General features: G+C 48.6%; 1 protein-coding gene across 2 annotated transcripts in view; it reads left to right on the top strand.

Moving 5' to 3' along the window:
- GNB4 (G protein subunit beta 4) overlaps window positions 1-12,773 on the top strand; it is a 342,421-nt gene that overhangs the window by 290,955 nt on the left and 38,693 nt on the right. For both annotated transcript variants that reach the window (XM_063916314.1, XM_063916313.1), the window contains exons 6-7: window positions 3,496-3,658; window positions 9,660-9,726. In XM_063916314.1, coding sequence (XP_063772384.1) covers window positions 3,496-3,658; window positions 9,660-9,726 — 230 coding nt within the window. The remainder of the gene's footprint in view (window positions 1-3,495; window positions 3,659-9,659; window positions 9,727-12,773) is intronic.

Here is a 12,773-nt window from a genome sequence, read left to right as displayed (position 1 = left end):
AGGTATTTCTTCCAGAAGAAAAGGCTCGGGAACTGCAGACGATGGTCAGGGAACTTCTGAAGCCGACCAGTGTGTCGATCCATCATTGTACTCGGGTTCTGGGGAAGATGGTTGCGGCGTACGAAGCCATACCATTTGGCAGATTTCACGCCCTGGTGTTTCAGTGGGACTTGCTGAGCAAATGGTCCGGGTCTCACCTACACATTCACCGGAAGATAAGTCTATCTCCCAGAGACAGAATTTCTCTCCTGTAGTGGCTACAGGGTCATCACCTCCTAGGGGGATGTCGATTCGGTATCCAGGATTGGGTACTTCTGACAACAGATGCAAGTCTCCGGGGCTGGGGCGCAGTCACCCAAGGAAGAAACTTCCAGGGAAAATGGTCGCTCCACGAAGCCTGTCTCCACATAAATATTCTCGAGTTAATAGCCATTTACAACGGCCTGCTACAAGCAAGAGGCCTTCTTCAGGGTCAACCAGTTCTGGTACAGTCAGACAACATCACAGCGGTGGCGCATCTAAACCGGCAAGACGGAACGAGGAGCAGAGCGGCAATGGCGGAGGCCACAAAGATCCTTTGCTGGGCGGAACAACACGTGAGCGCACTGTCAGCAGTTTTCCTGCCTGGGGTGGACAACTGGGAAGCAGATTTCCTCAGCAGACACTATCTCCATCCGGGAGAGTGGGCTCTTCACCAAGAGGTTTTTGCAGAGGTGACAAGACGCTGGGGAATTCTGTTGATAGACATGATGGCGTCTCGGCTCAACAAGAAGCTCCCGAGGTATTGTTCCAGGTCAAGGGACCCACAAGCCACTGCAGTGGACGCCCTAGTGTCTCCGTGGGTGTTCCAGTCGGTGTATGTGTTCCCTCCACTTCCTCTCATTCCAAAGGTGCTGGGGATCATTCAACGAGCAAGGGTTCAGGCGATTCTCGTCTTTCCAGACTGGCCAAGAAGGGCCTGGTACCCGGATCTTCAGGACTTACTTGAGGAAGATCCGTGGCCGCTTCCTCTAAGAGAGGATCTGTTGTTGCAGGGTCCATGCGTGTTTCCAGACTTACCGCAGCTGCGTTTGACGGCATGGCGGTTGAGCGCCAGATCTTAGCTCGTAAGGGTATTCCCAGGGAGGTCATTCCAACTCTCATTAAGGCTAGGAAGGAGGTTACGGCGAAACACTATCACTGTATTTGGAGGAAGTATGTTTCCTGGTGTGAGGCTAAAAGGGCTCCTGCGGAGGTTTTTCACTTGGGTCGTTTTCTCCACTTTTTACAGGCGGGCGTAGATGCAGGCCTGAAATTGGGTTTAATCAAAGTGCAGATTTCGGCTTTATCTATTTTCTTTCAAAAAGAATTAGCTGCCCTCCCGGAGGTTCAGACCTTTGTGAAAGGAGTAATGCATATCAATCCTCCGTTTGTACCTCCTGTAGCTCCATGGGACCTTGATGTCGTCTTACGGTTTCTCATGTCTTCCTGGTTTGAACCTTTTGCGTAAGGTTGAGTTGGAGTTTCTCACCTGAAAGGTGGTTATGCTTTTGGCGCTGGCGTCTGCCAGGCGGGTGTCGGAGTTGGCGGCTTTATCTCATAAGAGCCCGTACTTGTTTTTTCATTCGGATAGGGCGGAATTGAGGACTCGTCAACAATTTCTACCGAAGGTGGTTTCTTCATTTCACATTAACCAACCTATTGTGGTTCCGGTGGCTACGGAAACGGTGGCGATTCCGAAATCTCTAGATGTTGTAAGAGCGTTGAAAATCTACGTCTCTAGGACAGCTGTTACTAGGAAGACTGAGGCGTTGTTTGTTTTGTATGCTGCCAACAGGATTGGTCATCCCGCTTCAAAACAGACTATTGCACGCTGGATTTGTAGTACGATCCAGCAGGCTCATTCTTCGGTCGGACTACTGGTACCGAAGTCGGTAAAAGCCCATTCTACCAGGAAGTTGGGCTCATCTTGAGCGGCTGCCCGGGGCATTTCGGCGTTACAACTTTGCCGAGCTGCTACTTGGTCGGGTTCTAACACGTTCGCTAAGTTCTATAAGTTTGATACCCTGGCCGATGAGGACCTGGAGTTTGCTCAGTCGGTGCTGCAGAGTCGTCCGCACTCTCCCGCCCGTTCTGGAGCTTTGGTATAATCCCCATGGTCCTTTTGGAGTCCCCAGCATCCTCCTAGGACGTAAGAGAAAATAGGATTTTGGTACTTACTGATGAATCCTTTTTTCCTAGTCCGTAGAGGATGCTGGGCGCCCATCCCTGTGCGGACTATTACTTGCAGTGTTTTTTCTTGCTGGTTAATTTAGTTTATACACGGGTTGTGTATTGGTTTGTTGCAGCTTGTTGCTGGCATTAATGCATACTGTTATCTGGTTTGAGGTTATTCCGGTTGTACGGTATGTTTATGGTGTGGGCTGGTAGTTTGGTAGCCCTTAGTTAAAACAAAAATCTTTCCTTGAAATGTCCGTCTCTCCTGGGAACAGTTCCTATAACGGGTCTGGAGGAGGGGCATAGAGGGAGGAGCCAGTTCACACCCAGATTAAGTCTTTTTAGTGTGCCCAAGCTCCTGCGGATCCCGTCTATACCCCATGGTCCTTTTGGAGTCCCCAGCATACTCTACGGACTAGGAGAAAAGGATTTATCGGTAAGTACCAAAATCCTATTTTAAATTATTTAAAAGCACATAAAATAGCAAATCTACTTTCTCATTTTGTACAATAATTTGTATTTACATGCACTTATCTTTAGAAATGTATATTAAATGAGGACCTTAAATGCACTTGTTTTAAGACTTATTGGGCAGTATTCAAATGATATATCACGCCCATTCTACTATAAAGTGACCCTCGTTATCGCGCACATCGCGCCCATAGTAATAAGGTTTAGCTGCGTAACGAGTTTGGTGCCCTCACTACTGCGGGGGTAGCGAACTGAAATGATTATACCACACCCGTCAACAGAACAGGTGTGGAAGGGGGTGAAAAGAATTGAATACCGCCCATTTACTGTTTGTTTGTTTGTTTGTTTGTTTGTTTTGTTTTTTGTATCCTCCTCCTCCTGTCAAACGTATTCTGCCATGTTTAATTTATGGGTTGGTGATTTGTTTCTTGTGTGTTACTGAATAGGTTCAAAATACAATAGTGCACGCAAACCATGATAACCTTTAATGGGTTGTTTTTCCCTCAAATTAAACACTTGGTTATATAATATTTATGTATACAATTTATACCTGTCTCATTTAATTTTTTTTGTTTCTGGTGAGGGCTGAGCACTGGCTTCCTTTTTGTCTGGAGACCTAAGTTTGAGACCCCAGTGACTGTACATGATAGTGCATGTCCATGACATTGTGGGACAGTGAAAACAAATTTGGAAAAGGCATACTTTAGGTGTTGTGACTACCACAATGGAAGTTAGACCCTTTGGCCTTATTATCTTTGAATAAACCCATCAGCGGCACAAGAATAGAAATGAATCCCTGCAGTTTGATCATTTTGCTGTTTCCTCTAGATGCATGCCATTCCTCTCCGGTCCTCCTGGGTGATGACTTGTGCTTATGCTCCATCTGGAAACTATGTAGCTTGTGGAGGATTAGATAACATCTGCTCCATTTACAATTTGAAAACAAGAGAAGGAAATGTGCGCGTGAGCAGAGAGCTACCGGGCCACACAGGTAAGCAGAAAATCTTTAGGCCCATAAAATTATATTCTACTTAAATCACAAGATACTTCCCAAAACACTGAAGTACCAGTGGCCCGCCTTCCAGTCATACGTTCCAAGAGAACAGAGAGCTATTGGGGTCTGTATCTGAGGGCTATAATGCACGGAAGTGTTGTTGGGGTTTTAAAAACCAGTTGTTATATGTGTGGAAAATAAGGACTACCCCGTAGTACATGCTTCTGAACACTGCAAAACTAAATAAAAAGCAAGCACAGTTCCTAAGCAGGAAATAAAGAACTACAGCTAAAAGCTCCCCTGTTAAATTCTGTAGTTTAACATTATTTTCTCTGACGTCCTAGTGGATGCTGGGAACTCCGTAAGGACCATGGGGAATAGACGGGCTCCGCAGGAGACTGGGCACTCTAAAAGAAAGATTAGGTACTATCTGGTGTGCTTTGGCTCCTCCCTCTATGCCCCTCCTCCAGACCTCAGTTAGATTTCTGTGCCCGGCCCGAGCTGGTTGCACACTAGGGGCTCTCCTGAGCTCCTAGAAAGAAAGTATATGTTAGGTTTTTTATTTTACAGTGAGACCTGCTGGCAACAGGCTCACTGCAACGAGGGACTAAGGGGAGAAGAAGCGAACCTACCTGCTTGCAGCTAGCTTGGGCTCCTTAGGCTACTGGACACCATTAGCTCCAGAGGGATCGACCGCAGGACCCGTCCTTGGTGTTCGTTCCCGGAGCCGCGCCGCCGTCCCCCTTACAGAGCCAGAAGCATGAAGATGGTCCGGAAAATCGGCGGCAGAAGACTTCAGTCTTCACCAAGGTAGCGCACAGCACTGCAGCTGTGCGCCATTGCTCCTCATACACACTTCACACTCCGGTCACTGAGGGTGCAGGGCGCTGGGGGGGGGCGCCCTGAGCAGCAATAAAAACACCTTGGCTGGCAAAATAATCACAATATATAGCCCCAGAGGCTATATATATATGATAATTACCCCTGCCAGAATCCATAAAAAAGTGGGAGAAAGCTCCGCCCCTTTTTCGCGGACTTATCTCCCTCGGCACACTGGCGCCATTTTCTCTTCACAGTGTAGCTGGAAGACAGCTCCCCAGGCTCTCCCCTGTAGTTTTCAGGCTCAAAGGGTTAAAAAGAGAGGGGGGGCACTAAATTTAGGCGCAATATTGTTTATACAAGCAGCTATTGGGGAAAATTCACTCAGTGATACTGTTTATCCCTACATTATATAGCGCTCTGGTGTGTGCTGGCATACTCTCTCTCTGTCTCCCCAGAGGGCTGTGTGGGGTCCTGTCCTTAGTCAGAGCATTCCCTGTGTGTGTGCGGTGTGTCGGTACGGCTGTGTCGACATGTTTGATGAGGAGGCTTATGTGGAGGCGGAGCAGATGCCGATAAATGGGATGTCGCCCCCTGTGGGCCGACACCAGAGTGGATGGATAGGTGGAAGGTATTAACCGACAGTGTCAACTCCTTACATAAAAGGCTGGATGACGTAACAGCTATGGGACAGCCGGCTTCTCAGCCCGCGCCTGCCCAGGCGTCTCAAAGGCCATCAGGAGCTCAAAAACGCCCGCTCCCTCAGATGGCAGACACAGATGTCGACACGGAGTCTGACTCCAGTGTCGACGAGGTTGAGACATATACACAATCCACTAGGAACATCCGTTACATGATCCCGGCAATAAAAAAATGTGTTACACATTTCTGACATTAACCCAAGTACCACTAAAAAAGGGTTTTATGGGTGGGGAGAAAAAGCAGGCAGTGTTTTGTTCCCCCATCAAATGAGTGAATGAAGTGTGAAAAAGCGTGGGTTCCCTCGATAAGAAACTGGTAATTTCTAAAAAGTTACTGATGGCGTACCCTTTCCCGCCAGAGGATAAGTTACGCTGGGAGATATCCCCTAGGGTGGATAAGGCGCTCACACGTTTGTCAAAAAAGGTGGCACTGCCGTTTTAGGATACAGCCACTTTGAAGGTACCTGCTGATAAATAGCAGGAGGCTATCCTGAAGTCCGTATTTACACACTCAGGTACTAGACTGAGACCTACAGATAGTGCTGCTGCAGCGTGGTCTGTAACCCTGTCAAACAGGGATACTATTTTGCGAACATAAGACGTCGTCTTATATATGAGGGATGCACAGAGGGATATTTTGCCGGCTGGCATCCAGAATTAATGCAATGTCCATTCTGTCAGGAGGGTATGAGAGACCCGACACTGGACAGGTGATGCTGACTTTAAAAGGCACATAGAGCCTTATAAGGGTGAGGAATTGTTTGGGGATGGTCTCTGGGACCGCGTATCCACAGCAACAGCTGGGAAGAAATTTTTTTACCTCCCGGTTTCCTCACAGCCTAAGAAAAGCACTGTATTATCAGGTACAGTCCTTTCGGCTTCAGAAAAAAGCAAGCGGGTCAAAGGCGCTTCCTTTCTACACAGAGACGAGGGAAGAGGGAAAAAGCTGCACCAGTCAGCCAGTTCCCAAAATCAAAATTCTTCCACCGCATGACGCGGGGGCTCCACAGGCGTAGCCAGGTACGGTGGGGGGCCGCCTCAAAAATTTCAGCGATCAGTGGGCTCGCTCACAGGTGGATCCCTGGATCCTTCAAGTAGTATCTAAGGAGTACAAGCTGGAATTCGAGGCGTCTCCCCTCCGCCGTTTCCTCAAATCTGCCTTGCCGACAACTCCCTCAGGCAGGGAGGCTGTGCTAGAGGCAATTCACAAGCTGTATTCCCAGCAGGTGATAGTCAAGGTGCCCCTACTTCAACAAGGACGGGGTTACTATTCCACACTGTTTGTGGTACCGAAACCGGACGGTTCGGTGAGACCCATTTTAAATTTGAAATCCTTGAACACATACATAAAAAAATTCAAGTTCAAGATGGAATCGCTCAGGGCGGTTATTGCAAGCCTGGAGGAGGGGGATTACATGGTATCCCTGGACATCAAGGATGCTTACCTACATGTCCCCATTTACCATCCTCACCAGGAGTACCACAGATTTGTGGTACAGGATTGCCATTACCAATTCCAAACACTGCCGTTTGGACTGTCCACGGCACCGAGGGTCTTTACCAAGGTAATGGCAGAAATGATGATACTCCTTCGAAAAAAGGGAGTTTTAATTATCCCGTACTTGGACGATCTCCTTATAAAGGCGAGGTCCAAGGAGCAGTTGTTGGTCGGAGTAGCACTATCTCGGGAAGTGCTACAACAGCACGGATGGATTCTATACATTCCAAAGTCACAGCTGGTTCCTACCACACGCCTACTGTTCCTGGGGATGGTTCTGGACACAGAACAGAAAAAAGTGTTTCTCCTGCAGGAGAAAGCCAAGGAGCTGTCATCTCTAGTCAGAGACCTCCTGAAAACAAAAACAGGTATCGGCGCATCACTGCACACGAGTCCTGGGAAAAATGGTAGCTTCTTACGAAGCAAAATTCCATTCGGCAGGTTCCATACAAGAACCTTTTAGTGGGACCTCTTGGACAAGTGGTCGGGATCGCATCTTCAGATGCATCGGCTGATAACCCTGTCTCCAAGGACCAGGGTATCTCTACTGTGGTGGCTGCAGAGTGCTCATCTTCAAGAGGGACGCAGATTCGGCATACAGGACTGGGTCCTGGTAACCACGGATGCCAGCCATTCGAGGCTGGGGGGCAGTCACACAGGGAAGAAATTTCCATGGACTTTGGTCAAGTCAGGAGTCGTCCCAACACATAAATATTCTGGAACTGAGGGCCATTTACAATGCCCTAAGTCTGGCAAGGCCTCTGCTTCAAAACCAGCCGGTACTGATCCAATCAGACAACATCACGGCAGTCGCCCATGTAAACCGACAGGGCGGCACAAGAAGCAGGATGGCGATGGCAGAAGCCACAAGGATTCTCCGATGGGCGGAAAATCACGTCTTAGCACTGTCAGCAGTGTTCATTCCGGGAGTGGACAACTGGGAAGCAGACTTCCTCAGCAGGCACGACCTCCACCCGGGAGAGTGGGGACTTCATCCAGAAGTCTTCCAACTGTTAGTAAACCGTTGGGAAAGGCCACAGGTGGACATGATGGCGTCCCGCCTAAACAAAAAATTAGATATTGCGCCAGGTCAAGGGACCCTCAGGCAATAGCTGTGGACGCTCTAGTGACACCGTGGGTGTACCAGTCGGTTTATGTATTCCCTCCTCTGCCTCTCATACCAAAGGTACTGAGAATAATAAGAAAACGAGGAGTAAGAACGATACTCGTGGTTCCGGATGGGCCAAGAAGAGCTTGGTACCCAGAACTTACAGAAGTAATATCAGAGGACCCATGGCCTCTACCGCTCAGACAGGATCTGCTACAGCAGGGGCCCTGTCTGTTCCAAGACTTACCGCGGCTGCGTTGGACGGCATGGCGGTTGAATTCCGGATCCTAAAGCAAAAGGGCATTCCGGAGGAAGTCATTCCTACGCTGATAAAAGCCAGGAAAGAAGTAACCGCAAACCATTATCACCGTATTTGGCGAAAATATGTTGCGTGGTGTGAGGCCAGGAAGGCCCCAACAGAGGAATTTCAGCTGGGTCGTTTTCTGCAATTCCTACAGTCGGGAGTGACTATGGGCCTAAAATTGGGTTCCATTAAGGTCCAGATTTCGGCTCTGTCGATTTTCTTCCAGAAAGAACTGGCTTCACTGCCTGAAGTTCAGACTTTTGTAAAGGGAGTGCTACATATTCAGCCCCCCTTTTGTGCCTCCTGTGGCACCGTGGGATCTCAACGTGGTGTTGAGTTTCCTGAAATCACATTGGTTTGAGCCACTTAAAACTGTGGATCTGAAATATCTCATGTGGAAAGTGGTCATGTTATTGGCCTTGGCTTCGGCCAGGCGTGTGTCAGAATGGGCGGCTTTGTCATGTAAAAGCCCTTATCTGATTTTCCATATGGATAGGGCAGAATTGAGGACTCGTCCCCAGTTTCTCCCTAAGGTGGTATCAGCTTTTCACTTGAACCAACCTATTGTAGTGCCTGCGGCTACTAGGGACTTGGAAGATTCCAAGTTACTGGACGTAGTCAGGGCCTTAAAAATTTATATTTCCAGGACGGCTGGAGTCAGGAAAACCGACTCGCTTTTTATCCTGTATGCACCCAACAAAATAGGTGCTCCTGCTTCTAAGCAGACTATTGCTCGCTGGATTTGTAGCACAATTCAGCTGGCGCATTCTGCGGCTGGATTGCCACATCCTAAATCAGTAAAAGCCCATTCCACAAGGAAGGTGGGCTCATCTTGGGCGGCTGCCCGAGGGGTCTCGGCTTTACTACTTTGCCGAGCTGCAACTTGGTCAGGGGCAAACACGTTTGCAAAATTCTACAAATTTGATACCCTGGCTGAGGAGGACCTTGAGTTCTCTCATTCGGTGCTGCAGAGTCATCCGCACTCTCCCGCCCGTTTGGGAGCTTTGGTATAATCCCCATGGTCCTTACGGAGTTCCCAGCATCCACTAGGACGTCAGAGAAAATAAGATTTTACTCACCGGTAAATCTATTTCTCGTAGTCCGTAGTGGATGCTGGGCGCCCATCCCAAGTGCGGATTGTCTGCAATACTTGTTTATAGTTATTGCCTAACTAAAGGGTTATTGTTGAGCCATCTATTGAGAGGCTCAGTTTTATTTCATACTGTTAACTGGGTATAGTATCACGAGTTATACGGTGTGATTGGTGTGGCTGGTATGAGTCTTACCCGGGATTCAAAATCCTTCCTTATTGTGTCGGCTCTTCCGGGCACAGTATCCTAACAGGTCTGGAGGAGGGGCATAGAGGGAGGAGCCAGTGCACACCAGATAGTACCTAATCTTTCTTTTAGAGTGCCCAGTCTCCTGCGGAGCCCGTCTATTCCCCATGGTCCTTACGGAGTTCCCAGCATCCACTACGGACTACGAGAAATAGATTTACCGGTGAGTAAAATCTTATTTCCTGACAGACCTTTTCTTTCTATTTATGTTTCTATCTCTTTACTTCTCAGGTTACCTATCATGTTGCCGCTTTCTAGATGACAACCAGATTGTCACAAGTTCCGGAGACACAACCTGGTAAATAAAATTATATTCAGATTTAGCACAAGTATTTAGGTGGTTCTAGAGCAACCGTGTTAGTTCTACTTTGTTATTATACCAGTTTGGCTGAGCAGTTGCTGTGTTGCTTTTCTTCAAGAGCTGCTTGTGTACATTATTTAATTGCTGCTGCTCAGTAACTATACTTTCATATTTACAGTCGTATGGTAATCATACTTTTTGATACACGATTTGCTGACAAATATGGTGATGCTTGGCTTTGATTGCTGTTTATGAGTAATACTTTATGTATACAGCACTAAACTTGGGAGAACTAGCTTATTGTCCTCTGTATATTGTCCTCTGTTAATGTTTATGGGAATGCAGCGTGGTGTGTTCTGTGATTGGGGATGGGATGGCATATGGGGATGGCATATGTTACGTGGCGGGATGTATCACATACATGTATTAGTGCTGTATGCATGTAGAAGTTGGAATATTAATGCAAAGGACAACTCTTCCGCTTTGTGAGGAATTCCAGGTTTGTGCTGATGAGCATGCCATGGGGGCCAGTGGGAGGGATCCTATCGGAATCTCTCTCGGACTTAAAGGAGGTTGGCCCACATTTCTTTATCATCCATAGGGGGCACTGGAGTACTCTTGGGATATGGACGGGCGTAGCCGAACAAAGGCACTGAATATTTAAATTTAGGACTCTCCCCCCCCTCCATATCCCCGAGTACCTCAGTGTACTCTCTCAGTGTTTTTTCGGTGCTCACAGCACGAACATTGGCTTGTGGTATAACCACACTTGGATTTTTATTTTTAATTTTTAATTTTTATTTTTACACTTAGCACATCCCTTCCCAGTTTCTGGAAAAACATGGGTCCGGGATAGTGCCGCTGCACGGGCAGCGAATGGCGTGTCGGTCCTCACAAAGAGCACCCTCACAGCCACAGGCGCTAAGCGCATGGTGTGTCGGTCCTCACAAAGAGCACCCTCACAGCCACAGGCAGACACTGTATCCTACTGCAACTGGACGGAGCTTACAGAAAGAAGCCCCGTCACAGCCAGGATGAAAGCCCCGTCACAATCTGGACGGAGCTTACAGAGTGCGGCACTACAAGGTATGGTGGGGGGTCAGGGCGGTCAGCTCACGCTGCCGCCCTGCTGTGTGGGGAAAGCCTTTATTGTTACCACCGCTTTGCCCGCCGCTTACAGCGCGCTCATTAGCAGGATACCCCGCTGAACGAAGAGAGCGGCCGCACGTCACTCACAGACGCCGGCCGCTCTCCCAGCCACTGTACCAGAACTCTGCCACTGTAGAAACGTATCCGAGCGGCCGCACGTCATTCAAAGACGCCGGCCGCTCTCCCAGCCACTGTACGCGAGCGCCGCCCAAGCAGCCACTCTGCGTACCCGTGTCTAAAGCTCCGAGCGGCCGTACGTCATTAAAGACGCCGGCCGCTCTTCCAGCGCTGCACCCGGCCACTGCTGTATGAGGCGCCGCCCGTTCTTCCGGAGGGCTCCCCGGCGCAATATAGCAGCGCTCCCCGGGTTTCCCTAGGCTCCCTGCACTCGCTTCCGGCCGCTGCACAGGGAGAAGCTAAAAGCTACATCACAAGCAGCGCGGCTGCAGGGGGGTGATGGTGAGTAAAGCCCATAGCAGCAGCAAAGGCTGCATGGGTTAAGAGACTGCTCAGTTTTAAATAAGAGACTGCTCAGTTTTAAACAAGTTATTGACCCATAGCAGCAGCAAAGGCTGCTTGGGAATAAGATATATTGGAAATAATACATCACTGCAGGCAGTGTTGAGTAAAGCCCATAGCAGCAGAAGGCTGCATGGGTTAAGAGACTGCTTAGTGTTTAAACAGTTAATGGAAATAACTGGAAGGCTAGCTAAAGCATAAGGCTGCAAGATAATGTATTGTAAACTGCACGGATTTTACTGTATAATAGACCTGTAACTGTAGAATAGGCTATTAAGCCTATATTTAATGTATAATAGGCTATTAAGCCTATATTAACACTGCAGCAGGTAACCTGTCCTGTGATTTTCAGTGGAAGCATGGCATGACGGTCATTTTAATCATTGCTGTTCTTACAGGTTATAATTCCAGAACATTCCGCCCATACACCTATACTCCACAAGGAGGCGCAGGGGTGTTAGTGGGAAGTTTTTGGTTCAGTTTCACATAAGTTAGCCATGTAATCTGTATTTCTCTAACGTCCTAGTGGATGCTGGGGACTCCGTCAGGACCATGGGGAATAGCGGGCTCCGCAGGAGACAGGGCACATCTAAAAAGCTTTTTAGGTCACATGGTGTGTACTGGCTCCTCCCCCTATGACCCTCCTCCAAGCCTCAGTTAGGTTTTTGTGCCCGTCCGAGAAGGGTGCAAACTGGATGGCTCTCTTAAGGAGCTATTTAGTAAAGTTTTTTTTTTAGGTTTCTAATCAGTGATTCCTGCTGGCGACAGGATCACTGCAACGAGGGACTTAGGGGAGAGACTGGCAACTCACCTGCGTGCAGGAGGATTGAAGTCTTAGGCTACTGGACACTGAGCTCCAGAGGGAGTCGGAACACAGGTCAGCCTGGGGTTCGTCCCGGAGCCGCGCCGCCGATCCCCCTTACAGACGCTGAAGAAAGACGGCGGAACGGAGGTCCGGAAACAGGCGGCAGAAGACTTCACAGTCTTCAGAGAGGTAGCGCACAGCACTGCAGCTGTGCGCCATTGTTGTCACACGGCTCACTGACACGGTCACGGAGGGTGCAGGGCGCTGCTGGGGGCGCCCTGGGCAGCAATATAAATACCTATTTGGCAAATAAATACATCACATATAGCCATTAAGGCTATATGTATGTATTTTAACCCAGGCCAGTTATTAAAAAACCGGGAGGAAAAGCCCGCCGAAAAGGGGGCGGAGCTTATTCTCCTCAGCACTCAGCGCCATTTTCCTGATCAGCTCCGCTGGTGAGGAAGGCTCCCACTCTCCCCTGCACTGCACTACAGAAACAGGGTTAAAAGAGAAGGGGGGCATAAATTGGCGATATAATGATATATTAAGAGCGCATATATAGAAACAA

This window comes from Pseudophryne corroboree, chromosome 4 (assembly GCF_028390025.1).
Source record: "Pseudophryne corroboree isolate aPseCor3 chromosome 4, aPseCor3.hap2, whole genome shotgun sequence".
Classification (NCBI taxonomy): Eukaryota; Metazoa; Chordata; class Amphibia; order Anura; family Myobatrachidae; genus Pseudophryne; species Pseudophryne corroboree.
The sequence above is the reverse complement of the archived record's forward strand: the minus strand, read 5'-3'. Positions and strand labels throughout refer to the sequence as shown.